At 36.7% G+C, this 13197-nt stretch overlaps 1 protein-coding gene across 1 annotated transcript in view; it reads left to right on the top strand.

Annotated features, from left to right (window-relative positions):
* The window catches only part of LOC116857084 (40S ribosomal protein S6-like), a 78176-nt gene that overhangs the window by 13855 nt on the left and 51124 nt on the right, over positions 1-13197 (top strand). Inside the window, 1 exon segment of the mRNA XM_032840917.1 lies at positions 5140-5324. Within this exon segment, the coding sequence (XP_032696808.1) occupies positions 5140-5324 (185 nt within the window).

A 13197-nucleotide genomic window follows, 5' to 3' on the forward strand; every position in this document is an offset into this window, starting at 1 on the left:
ATATATATTTCACTGGAAAAATAGAAGCCATCAGATAAATATGTGCCATCTTCCCACTACCAATTATAGCAAACTACCTACACACACACAGACACACATGCTCTCCCTGCAGCAATGCATGTACTATCTCTGCTCACCTCAGGTCAAAACTTCCATTTGTGTACTGTACTCCATTGGCTCTTGATGATTCAAAAATATCCTCCTATAAATAGTCTCATTTCCTGCATTACCAATGTTTCTGTCCTTCCAATCAGTAAGGGGGAAAAGCACTGAAGAACTTTCATTTCTGGGGCTGTAGAATTTATCTTTAAAAATATATGTTGATTAAAAATAAATTTCTGATAGAAATTATGGGTTGATATAGCAGGGATAATTTTATAAGGATAATTGACTTTCATAAAATATTAAACTAAATCCCTAGGCACCAAAATGAAGAGAGACGAGGAAATTTTACTGACTTGTAGGCTTCACAGCTATGGCTGCATTCAAGGCATTTGCTCCTCTCAGTTATTTGGACATATTGAGTCTGAATGTACTCGTGGGGGAAAAAAGAAAATACCTCCCACTTCAAAATTTTATTATTTCTTTGAAACACATACTTTGTCTTTTTAAATTAAAAATATATCAAAGGTTTTAGAAAAGGAGAGGCATAACAAACATACAAGGAAAGAGAAGAAAGCCAGAATCCTCAAAAATCTATACTCTTCATGAAAAGTAGGACATAGGTTGAATTTAATTTAACCTCAACAAGTTAATTCCAGATTGTTAAAGGCTGAGACCATCCTAGAGCTCCTGGAAGAATAAGTGCAAATGATCTCCACTGGTGTGCCTTCTTACAGTATTCCCATAACTTCTGCCTTTTGAAATTGAATATAAAACCCAAAATTATGAAATACATAGGGGCTCATATCAAAAAAGCTCAGAGGAATACAGACATTGGATAATGCATGTGTTCAAAGTATTTAGAAAGGTAAAAGAGAGATTTATAAAGGTGGGGCCAGAAGTAAGATAACACAAAAAAAGCAAATCTTAAAAAAAATTAAATTGCATGATCATAATTCTTACAATTACAATTGGAAGTGTGAAATAAATTTAGAAAAAATAAGAGTGTGTGAGAATGAAAGTAGATCTAGGGGTGCCTGAGTGATTCAGTTGGTTAAGCATCTACTTTCTGCTCAGGTCATGATCTCGGGGTTCTGGGTTTAAGCCCCAAATCAGGCTCCCTGCTCCATGAGGGGGTTACTTCTCCCTCTCCCTCTGCCTTCTGCTCCCTCAGCTTGTGTACTCTCTCTCTCTCTCCATCAAATAAGTAAAAACTTAAAAAAAAAGAAAAAAAGAAAAAGAAAGCATATTTACAGAAATTACCTGAAATGGAAACAAAGAGACAAAGAGAAGGAAAAAAATAAAAGAGTAGAAGCTACTGTAAGTAAAAATAGAAAGTTTGTAAGTAAAAATAGAAAGTTTATAACAAGACTAATCCAGAGAGAGAAATATCAGGAAAAGAGGGTGAGGAAAATTGAAAGAAAATAATGCTTAGAAATAGTCCAGATTTAAAGAAGAAAAAAATAATTCTCAGATTTAAAAATAATAAAACATTCATACAGAAAAGCTAAAAAGAAACCCACAGCCTGAGTACACTATGGAAAAATCAGAGACAGTGGGGTTTTAACTCAGCCCAACAGAAAACACAGATTATCTTCTAACATATAGAACTCAGAACGGTAGCACCCAACCCACCAGCAAAAATGGAACCACAAGACAAAAATAATAAATTCTCAATGTGGTGAGAAAAATAATGATCAAACCCAAATTAACTAACCAACTAAATCAACATCGAAGAATTAAGTACATTAAACATATTTTTTTCTACACACACACACATAAAAACACATTTAAAAAATTACTAGCAGGGGCACCTGGGTGGCTCAGTGGGTTAAAGCCTCTGCCTTCGGCTCAGGTGGTGATCCCAGGGCCCTGGGATTGAGCCCCACATCGGGTTGTCTGCTTATTGGGAAGCCTGCTTCCCTTCCTCTCTCTGACTACCTCTCTGTCTACTTGTGATCTCTGTCTGTCAAATAAATAAATAAAATCTTTAAAAAAAATTACTAGCAAAAGATCCTTTCCAAAGGAACTTCTTATACTACATGCTTCAGAAACCAGGAAATCTCAGAAATAAGTTTTCATTTATCCAATAATATTTTGCTTTGACCTTAATTATTGACATAATTTTGCTGTGTCCATGCTACTAGTTTAGAATATCTTCTTGCTTTCTAATTATGTATGGACCCGAGAGTGGTGGTTTCAGGTTCAAGCATGGAGCAATTACAGGGGAAGTTTAATTATCCCTGGAAGCGGACACTTTACTCTCAAGCCCTTGCCAGAACTGAGTTACACAGCTGCACCTCAAGGAATGGGAAGTCTACATAATCCAGGGGCCGCATTTCCACCTCATAGATATGACTCAACTCTCATGGACATGGAGGACAAATTTTGGTTTGTAGTTTAGCTGGCTCCCCCATTACAGCTCAATATGAGCCTTTCCCTAGTTCTCTTTTCCTGGAGGACTATATTGCTCAAGGGTGACTCTCACTATTTTGCTGACCAAAGTGCAGTTAGCAAGTTCATAATACTGTGACACAGTCAGATCATTTTACATCTGGAAAGGACTTCAGTGGCTATATATCTCATTTTCATTGATCTGTCCATCTTTCCATCAGGATCAGGCATTAAGTACAGACATACAGATGGCTGATCAGAGAGCAGTGGCACTTGCCCTAAAAGGCTCAAAATTAGAGGGCAAAATTGAGTCAGACAAATAAACATGTATAATAAACACATTTATTAAATCATGGCTTCTAAATCCTAATTGGGAATACATTTTTATTTTTAGCATTTTTAACATTTTTATACAAGTACAAAGTTGTTTTTTTTTTTTTAAGTTTTTATTTATGTATTTGAGAGAGAAAGAGAGAGAGTGCACAAGCAGGGGGAGCTGAAAGCAGAGGGAGAGGGACAAGAAGACTTCCTGCTGAACAGGGAGCCCGATACAGAACTCAATCCCAGACCCCTGCGATCATGACCTAAGCTGAAGGCAGATGCTTAACTGACTGAGCCATCTACGTGCTTCACAAGTACATGATTCGAAATGCACTAGTAATAAAAAGTTTATAATGAAATTCATTGTCCTGTGCTCATCCTCAGTCTACCTACAAATTCCACTCATATAAACTTTCCTACATTCCCACCTACATTATCTAAGACACTTTTTAAATCACAGTTTTGTACAATTAAATAGTTGTTGTTGATTTTATTGATGAAGAATATAAATATTCTTCGTCAATAACTAATATACTGCTATACTTCTTCATTCAGTTTTTATTTTCCATAGAATTAACGATGACTCATGTTTTCTTTTTGTTTTTCCTGTGGCATTTGAGTCTAAATAAAGGTAAGTAATTTATCCAACTTCACAAGATGTAAGGGAATTCACAGAAAATTCTGACCCACATTTTTATGGCAAAGATTACGTCTGTCCTCCTCTATAACATGTGGAACTTCCTGGAATCATCAGTGCTGTAGATAAACAAAAGTTTTTAGCTGAATTCTGCTGTAACCTGAAGCCATGGAATGGTGGCATATGACAAAATGATGGAGGTCATGTTCCTAGAGTGGGCTTTCCCCAAGAAGTTGCAAGGATAAAGTTTTGTTCCTTTATTTAGATTTCAATAACCATGATTATATTCAATTACTCATTTTTTAATAGTTAATGAGCATATAAAAAATTACAACTAGCAAGTCAAGTGATACTGCTTTTCTTTTCATGCTAGTGATGTAAAAGTATGTAAGAACATCTTAAAAGTTGACTTCAAAGTCTTAGGTAAATTAAAATGCAGCTGATAATGTGAAGAAAATTGTGTGGTTGGGCAAAGCTACATGCTAAGGAAGGATTTACTAAGTATCCCTTTATTCCCCATTTATTATGTGTCAGGCATTGTGATAGATTCACATGTACAGGTCTAATCTTTAATCAGTTCATGCAAATAGATACATTTAGTTCCATTTACAGATAAGGGAAATTAGATAACAGTTAAATGAATTTTCTAAAGTAAGATAACTGGTGAAGGGCAAAGAGACCAAACCACCTTCTCCATCCTCTGCCTTACCTAATAGTATGTAGCTGGAGCAAAACCCTCATCAGTTTTGCCTGAGGCAAAGCATTTTTTGCTTGTTTGCTATGTATAAGGTACTCACAATGCAGGTTTTATGCAAGGCGCAAGAAAATACAAAATTTTAGCCATTTATGAGGCCATAAAAAAAGTAAACCAAGTTTCAAAAGAATATAGAGCTATGGTGTCCCTGGGTGGCTCAGTGGGTTGGTCCTCTGCCTTTGGCTCAGGTTGTGGTCTCAGGGTCCTGGGATCAAGCCCCGTGTCAGGCTCTCTGCTAGGTGGGGAGCCTGCTTCTCCCCTCTCTCTGCCTGCCTCTCTGCCTACTTGTGATCTCTCTCTGTCAAATAAATAAATAGAATCTTAAAAAAAAAAAGAACAAAGGCTATAATGTGAAGAGAAGAACACCAGGGAGTTTTTGATTTATTATTGGTAATTAATTATTGGTTACATTTTTAATTACTTTTTTACAGTACTGCAAATGAAAACATAAAGATTCCACGCCCTTATTAGTTTATAAAGAACCTTTCTAATTCTTAATAGAAAGTTACTTGACACTGAATATTGTCTGCACTGATTTTAAAACACTGCATAGAATCCAATAAAATAGCTCTATTTTATTATTTTATTTTATTTTATTTTGCTTTGCTTTGTTTTGTTTTTGTTTTTGTTTTTGTTTTTAAAATTACAGAGCATCAGCATCACTGGACTTCTTGTAATCTCCTCTCATTTATGTTCTCCATGTACTCAGGTCACCAACTTCCCTGAAATAACCACACTTTGTTTTCAGGAACACTTCTTACCCATTCTTTCCATCTCAACAATCCATCCTTTTCTGGGCTGTTTGTTACCTTCTTGAGACACATCAAAACTCACATAGCCAGCGTCTGTTCTAGTGCTCGTGACAGGTTTACAGGTATGGTAGGAAATACACCTAATGTTTCTAAAGCTGTTGATCATTTTGTTCCTTGAGGTGTACTTCCACAACCAGCGGGTGTGCTCTGGGACTCACCCAGAAGAGATGATGGCCCGGAGGCAACAGGGACACGTCTGGCTGCAGGAGAGTGTTCTATCTCCTTCTCTTCCCTACCGCAGCAGCTGGGTTCCTGTGGCCTGCCAAGGAGAGCAGTGCACCTGTGTGCAGCATGGGATAACTGTGTTAGCTCAGGGGGTCCCACAACACCCCAGAGCCATCTGGAGAACCAAAGGAGTGCCAGGGAATTAGCAAATTTGGACAAAAACCAAATCAAGCAACTGGCTTAAAAGAAAGACTCAACTTTCTCAGTGCCCTTTTCTTTAGAAGGTGATAGAAAAATTACAGATTTGGAGTCAAACACAGCAAAGTTGAAATTATCACTTTATTTCTTTTTTTTTTTTTTTCAAAGATTTTTCTTTATTTATTTGACAGACAGAGATCACAAGTAGGCAGAGAGTCAGGCAGAGAGAGGGGTGGGGGAAGCAGGCTCCCTGCTGTGCAGAGAGCCCGATGTGGGACTGGATCCCAGGACCCTGAGATCATGATTTGAGCTGAAGGCGGAGGCTTAACCCACTGAGCTACCCAGGCGCCCTATCACTTTATTTTTAAAAGTTTTGTTACCTTAAACTTAATTGACTTGTATAATCTCACTCTCCTTACCTATAAGATGCAAGAGAATAGGATGCATATAAAACTTCCAATTTTATATATGTTACACTTCATGTTTCATTAAGAGTAAGTGTGACTTAATCTCGATCACACAGCAGTATCTCCAAGTCAATCCTGCCTCAGGGCTTATCTTTTTGCAAATAACTTAGGTAAATTTTGCCTCTCAAAAATATAAATCCTCTATTTTTTTTAAAGGATTCATTTTCCTTTCCCTTTTTTTTGGTATACAATGTATTTTATCTTATTTTATTTTTTAAATATATTTCATTTTTTATTCTAGTTTTTTGTTTTTCTTAAGGTTTCATTTATTTATTGAGAGAGAGAGAGAGAGAGGAGGCAGGGGAAGGAGCAGAGGGAGACAGAGACTCTCAAGCAGACTTCTGCACACTCAGCACAGAACCCAATGTGGGATTAGATCTCATAACCCTGAGATCATGACCTGAGCTGAAATCAAGAATCAGATGCTTAGCCAACTGAGCCACCCAGGCGCCCCCATAAGTCCTCTTAAGTGAGGACTGTGCTTAGTGACTTCCTTCCCAAGACAATAGTGTGGAAAAGGAGGAGGGGAGAATATTGACGGTGAAGAAACCTGACAAACACTACCTCGAGCCAGTGAAAAGTCATCTTGATGGCATGTATCTTGACATGATGTGTTGAAAATGACACTTTACCAGTTATCTTGCTCCCCCAAACCACAATGACAGTTTAACCATGGGAGAAACAGCAGAATGAACCAAACTGAGGAACATTCTACAAAATACTTCTCAAAATTGTGGAAGTCATCAAAAAACCCTTAGGCGATTGTGGCCATTGCTGCTATGAACATTGGGGTACAGATAGAATAATTCAAGCAGAGAGAGTCAATTATCATATGGTTTCACTTACTTGTGGAGCATAAGGAGTAACATGGAGGACATTAGCAGAAGGAAAGGAAACATGAATTGGGGGAAATGGGAGTGGGAGACAAACCATGAGAGACTATGGACTCTGAGAAACACACTGAGAGTTTTAGAGGGGAGGAGGTGGGGGGTTAGGTGAGCCTAGTGAGGGTATTAAGGAGGGCATGTATTGCATGGAGCACTGGGTGTGGTACATAAACAATGAATCTTGGAACTCTGAAAAAATAAAAAATAAAATAAAATAAAATAAAAACAAAACAAAACAACCCTTAGGAAGATCTGAGAAACAGACACTGTTTAGAGGAGCATAGTATTGTATTCTGGATGGGCTCTTGGGGCAGAAAAAGGACATTATGTAGAAATTAAGGAAATCCAAATGAGATGGGGAAGTTGATCCATCATAATGTATCAATATTAAATGTCATAGCTGAGTCACACGTCACAGTAATCTTAGATGCTAATAATAAGGAAAACTGTCTGTCATATATACAGGAACATTCTGTACAACCCCTCACAACTGTTTTAGAAATCTAAAGTTATTATAAAATAAAATGCTTATTTAAAAAATCAAATGCATAGTAATTCACAGTAAGAAAAATTGGTACATGGCACGTCCCCATTTTCTTTTCTTACCAGGCCTGTCCCTTCTTGGACATTAGATCAGAAAGAACATTTTTAGAAATTCATTATTTACAATCAATTTTGTCTAAAGATCCTTCAATAAGTTATTTTTTAAATTGAAACACTTTTTGAAGTGTTAATTACCGGGGGCACCTGGGTGGCTCAGTGGGTTAATAAGCCTCTGCCTTCGGCTGGGGTCATGATCTCAGGGTCCTGGGATCGAGCCCCACATCAGACTCTGCACATTGGGGAGCCTGCTTCCTCCTCTCTCTCTCTGCCTGCCTCTGCCTGCTTGTGATCTCTCTCTGTCAAATAAATAAATAAAATCTTTAAAAAAAAAAAAGATGAAGTGTTAATTACCAAAACTTCCTTTTAGTCAAGACTGATTCTGCATTGGCATAGTTTACAATGCTTTTTGGGAAAATAAAATGTAGGAATACTTGGTGCACATTCTTGGTTAAATTTGGATTCTGCCTCATACAAAATTCAGTGAGCTTCTTAGATGAATGGATAGTAGGAATCAGAAAATCATACTGACAGGTAATTTATACTTGATAAATTTATCCTCATGAAATTTTGTAACACAAAATAATTAAACCCGGGCAAAGTTTGCCAGAACAAATGTGTATTGTATCTGAATAATGCAGGTTAAAAAAGGGTTTCTGAGCCAAATGAATTCTGGCCAAAGCGATTTGGGGGAATATGTGAGGAATATGATTTGTCTAATTTGCCCAATGTGCTAATATTTACTCTGTGGATTTTTAAGAGAAAACTGAATGTAATATGAAATAAAGTTTACCTTTCTCTTCACTAAGTCCACATTCAGACCACAGAGAACCCTATAATTACCATTTATGTACCCCAGTTCTGGTTTATGTCCATTCAGATTACAGAGGACGTTAGATGCTAAGAGTCAGAAATACCTGGATTTAAAGTCAAACTCAATATCCGAATGACATTGGCAATTTTTCCAACTTTGAAAAAACTGATTAAGATATATATATATCTACATATATGTATGTAGATATATATATATATTATATATATATATATATTTCTTTCTTTTTTCCTTAATATGAAGCTATGGTAACTACTTAATCCACCAGGCAACTGACAATTTTGAAACAAGTATTAGTTTCTTTCCTTTTTATTTCTGTTTTCCATAACCCTCTTCCCTGTCTTTTTTAAACAATACAAAAAAAGAAAGAAAGAAAAACACAAAAAAACAGAAATCCATTTATTGCTTTGCCAGATGAAGTCCAGTTTATCCTCAAAATATTTACTGGTTCTTAATTAATCTGCCCAGAGTTCCCACTCTCAAGAAAACTATTTGCCACAACCTAGACCTTTTTTGAATTTTGATGATTGTGGGAATTTTTGTGTCTCTTAACTTCTTTTAACTAAAATATTACCCTGGATTCAGATTTATAGGACAAGTTATCACATGGAGATGAACTAGAAGAAATCAGAGGGATTATACTTCCTAATATGTTGATACAAGGGAGACTGTTCAATAAATATTTGTTAAGGAGTGTGGCATACTTAGCTTGAGACTTTATTTAATTCATATTCAACTTTTAACTGCAAATAAATGCCAATCAATCCTCAAAAAGTGTCTAGTATGACCCAGATTAAATAGTTTCCCTTTATGGTATCATCTGCTAATCCCCACACTAATTGATTATTTAAAAGAAAAAAAAGTACTACATTTCTTTCAACATGACATCCAAAATATTTCATCTCTCCATAATTCTTATATCTTTGAATTTCTTCCATAAAACATTCCCTCTTATCTTCTCTTCCTTGATTTTTTTATTAGCTCTTCATGGTCTGTACAAGATAAGTTCAAGCATTTCAGCATGACCTACAAGGTCTTCTGTCACCTGCTTTCTTCCCATATGTCACCTCCTGACACTTACCTATTTGCAATTCATACTCTAACAATGGTGAACTACATAAATGTTCCCAGCGTTCTATGCTGTTTCATGATTCTATTCACTGGCTTGTCTTGTTCTATTTGCCTTTAATGAGCCCTGTCTCCTGTTTAATGAACTTAAACTTAATAACTTTAGTTCAGTTTGAGTGTCTTCTTCTTCAGGGAACTTTAAACCTCAAAATTCAGATTGAGATACTTTTTTTTCCCCTATACTCACAGAGCATTTCTCCTTTATGCTAATCTACTCTTAAATTTTTACTTAAAAATATTTAACTGCCTGCCTCAGCCAATTGTTAATGGAGGACAAGAATTGTGTCTTTCTTACCCTTTTATTTTTAATTGTTCTCCACATACTTTCCTATTTAGTATATGATCACTATTTACTTTTTTTTTTTTTTTTTCAGTTGGACAATTTGCCACCCATCAATGCTGGGGTTGGTCATTCATGACAGCTATTATGTCATTTGATTAATTGTTACAATAATTCTGCAATTTTTGTTATTATTGTTTTATAGAAAAAGAAAACTGAGGCTCAGGGATGTTAATTATGCTGCACAAGAAAGCATTGTTATAACAATTATTCTACCTCCAAACCCATGGTCTTTGAATTGTATCACTTTACCTCTGTTTCTGCCTGCCTGTCTTTCAAATAACAACAAAATTTTTCTGTGCCTAAGATTTTTTTCCTCTTGTTGTGGGAATGAAAATTCTAGGTAATTAAACACAATGAGAAAAGAGTTAATCCTGACCCCAGGGATTAACAAAGAAGGTTTCATGAAGGAAAACAGAACTTGAAGTAGACTTCAATATAGGACAGGATTTATGGAGGTGGGGAAGTTTGTTGGAGAAATTCCAGATGGACTTGTGCCACTGGTGTGGACATAAGAAACTGGTGTTTGAGGCATTAAGTTTGCCATCAACAGAGGATAAAAGAAGGAAGTTCTTATTTAAGATGAAACGATAATGTTTACTCGAAGGAAAACCATCTGGACAGATAAGAAGGTGGTGCAGAAAGAAACTCTTTTTTCTCTTTAACTTTTAGTCAATTTTCTTTTTCAGGACACTTTAACAATTATAGAATGTTTGAAAAGATAGTACAGAGATTTTCCATGTATACCACACCCAGTTTTCCTGATTAGTAATATCTTACACTGGCACAATACATTTGTTACTATTAATGAGACAACATTGATACATTATTAGATAAATTTCATAGTCTATGTAGATTACTCAGTTTTCTTAGTTTTTACTTAAGTCTTTTCACTATTCTAAGATCCCACCCAGAAAACCACTTGACTTTAAGTTGGCATTTCTCTTTAGGTTCCTCTTGGCTATGGCAGTTTCTCTGACTTTCCTTATTTTTAATGACCTTGATGGTTTTGCAGAGTACTGGGGATAAATTCTGTGGCATGCCCTATTAGACTTTGTCTAATGTATCACAATTTCTACCCTGTTAAACAACTGTCTAGTAAAGATATTATAGTATATTAAAACTTGTTTAGAAGAGAGGCGCCTGGGTGGCTCAGTGGGTTAAGCCACTGCCTTCGGCTCAGGTCATGATCCCACAGTACTGGGATCGAGTCCCACGTCGGGCTCTCTGCTCAGCAAGGAGCCTGCTTCCTTCCGCCCTGCCTGCCTCTTTGCCTACTTGTGATCTCTCTCTATCAAATAAATAAATAAAATTAAAAAAAAAACTTGTTTAGAAGAAATGTGCTATACATTATGAGCATAGTTAGTGTTGTAGTTATAAGCCTGGGCCTAGGCAAGCAAGAAACGTTTCTTTTGTTAGGGCAATGGAGTATTCAAAAACTGATTCCCGGGGCACCTGGGTGGCTCAGTGGGTTAAAGCCTCTGTCTTCGGCTCAGGTCATGATCCCAGAGTCCTGGGATCGAGCCCCGCATCAGGCTCTCTGCTCAGCAGGGAGCCTGCTTCCCTTCCTCTCCCTGCCTCTCTGCCTGCTTGTGATCTCTGTCAAATGAATAAATAAAATCTTTAAAAAAAAAAAAAAAAAACCCTGATTCCCCAGATGTTATCAACTCAAACAACTGATGACACCAAACTGAGTACATTTCTACCTTGGTAATGGAGAACATTACCTTGCAAAACTTTAGCAGTGTCTATTGGGAGTGAAGGGCAGTGGCTTTGATTAGGATTGGGTAAAAACACCAGGGTGCAGGAACCTAAATCTGGTGAAAACCTCACGGAAAGGATTTTGAGATGAGGGAAACAGAAAATCTTAGGGCCAAACTATCTGTTGATGTTTTCCATTGAAGAGTTGGTGGGGTTTTTGGAAGGTCTGCAATGAACAAATAAATGATTTACCTGGGCAGGAGATCTGAAATCATGGTAATAAGAACAGGGAAGGAGCATAATGTCATATTACTCTGAACAATAAAGTGTGCTAACATTTTCTTTGTCCAGGCTGAGTTTGGAGGTAGGTGGTTTTAGTTCTTGGGCTATTTAAAGTTGTGGAGGCAAGAAAGTACTACAACTTAGTATGTATCACTAGTTACACAAATAACAGTGTTTAGTAAAGGTCTCTACTATGTCTTTAACCTGTTTCTAACTATAGAGTTACTGTTCAAGATGACAGAATGAAAGTACTAATGCTTCCTTTTCTCTAAGTGATCAACTAACCCAAAAAGGAAAATGAGGAACAGAAATAGAAATTTATATTTAAAGCATCCAAGTGATATCTGTGGAAAATATTTAATGTCCACCATAAGATGACTGCTATTAAATAAATAAAAAGATATTAAGTAAATTTCCATTGAGATAAGAAAGCATAATGAGACCGCTAACTTTTTAAAAGAAGATCCCAACACAGGTATATAAGAGCTCAAAGAAGATACCAAGGAGCAAATAAAGAAGTAAAATCAAGTGTATAAATTAAAAACACAAGAAATAATCGAAAAGATGAAGAAATGAAATCAATTATAAATGTATTCTAATCAAATGAATTAAAATTGAAAATACTGGATTAAGTGAAATAATATAATTTTATAGAAAAATAAATTAGCAAAATTAATAAAAAAGATATAAGTAGAATAATTACCATGTATGAAAAAGAAAGTTTTTGAAGTCAAACACCTCCCAAAACACCATGCTCAGAAGATTCACAGAGGTGTTTTTATTTTATTTTATTTTATTTTATTTTATTTTATTTTATTTTATTTTATTTATTTATTAGAGAAAGAGAGAGAGAGTGCAAGTGGTGGAGGGGGGGCAACATGCAGAGGGAGAGGGAGAAGCATGGAGCCTGACTTGGGAATCTAACCCAGGACTGCAGGATCATGACCTGAGCTGAGGTCAGACACTTAACTGACTGAGCCACTGATGCCTCAAAGGGTGTTCTTTCAAATGCAGAGTGCTCAGAAAAGCAGTCTGAGAGGGATTCACTTGTCCCCTTGAACCAAGTCATCAACCTGCATAAATTCTGGTTTCCTCCATCAAGTTCCTCCTCTGTGCCTATGTGAGGAATGTGGAAGTGGTGGGGGCTGTCAGGAGGTAGGATTCCCTGAGGAGATACAAAGTGCCAATACGAATGTGGGCTGAAACTGGAAAGAAGTAAATTGCAAACCCAGGAATTTGGGATCACTATTCTGGGATGAGAGCACAGTGTGTAGGGGAAGGGATTTGGACCCCTCTCTAGGGCACACATTCTGAAATCAAGCAGTCTGAGTTTGGCTCTCAACTCTGTCACTCATCAGCTCTGGGAGTTTGAACACATAGTACAACTTCTCAAAGCATGATTCCTCTTCTGCAATGTGAGTGACAGCCTCAGAGAGGTGTTGAGAATATACAATGAGATAAACATGTAAAACAGCTTAGCACTATGTGTTAGGGATGTTGATAATGATACTGTTTACAGCTCCTTCCAAGGACAGGGTGGCTCTGAATGTGGGGATGTCAGCTAATGGAGGGCGCTG

Source organism: Lontra canadensis, unplaced genomic scaffold (assembly GCF_010015895.1).
Source record: "Lontra canadensis isolate GAN:19392208 unplaced genomic scaffold, GSC_riverotter_1.0 scaffold117, whole genome shotgun sequence".
Lineage (NCBI taxonomy): Eukaryota > Metazoa > Chordata > Mammalia > Carnivora > Mustelidae > Lontra > Lontra canadensis.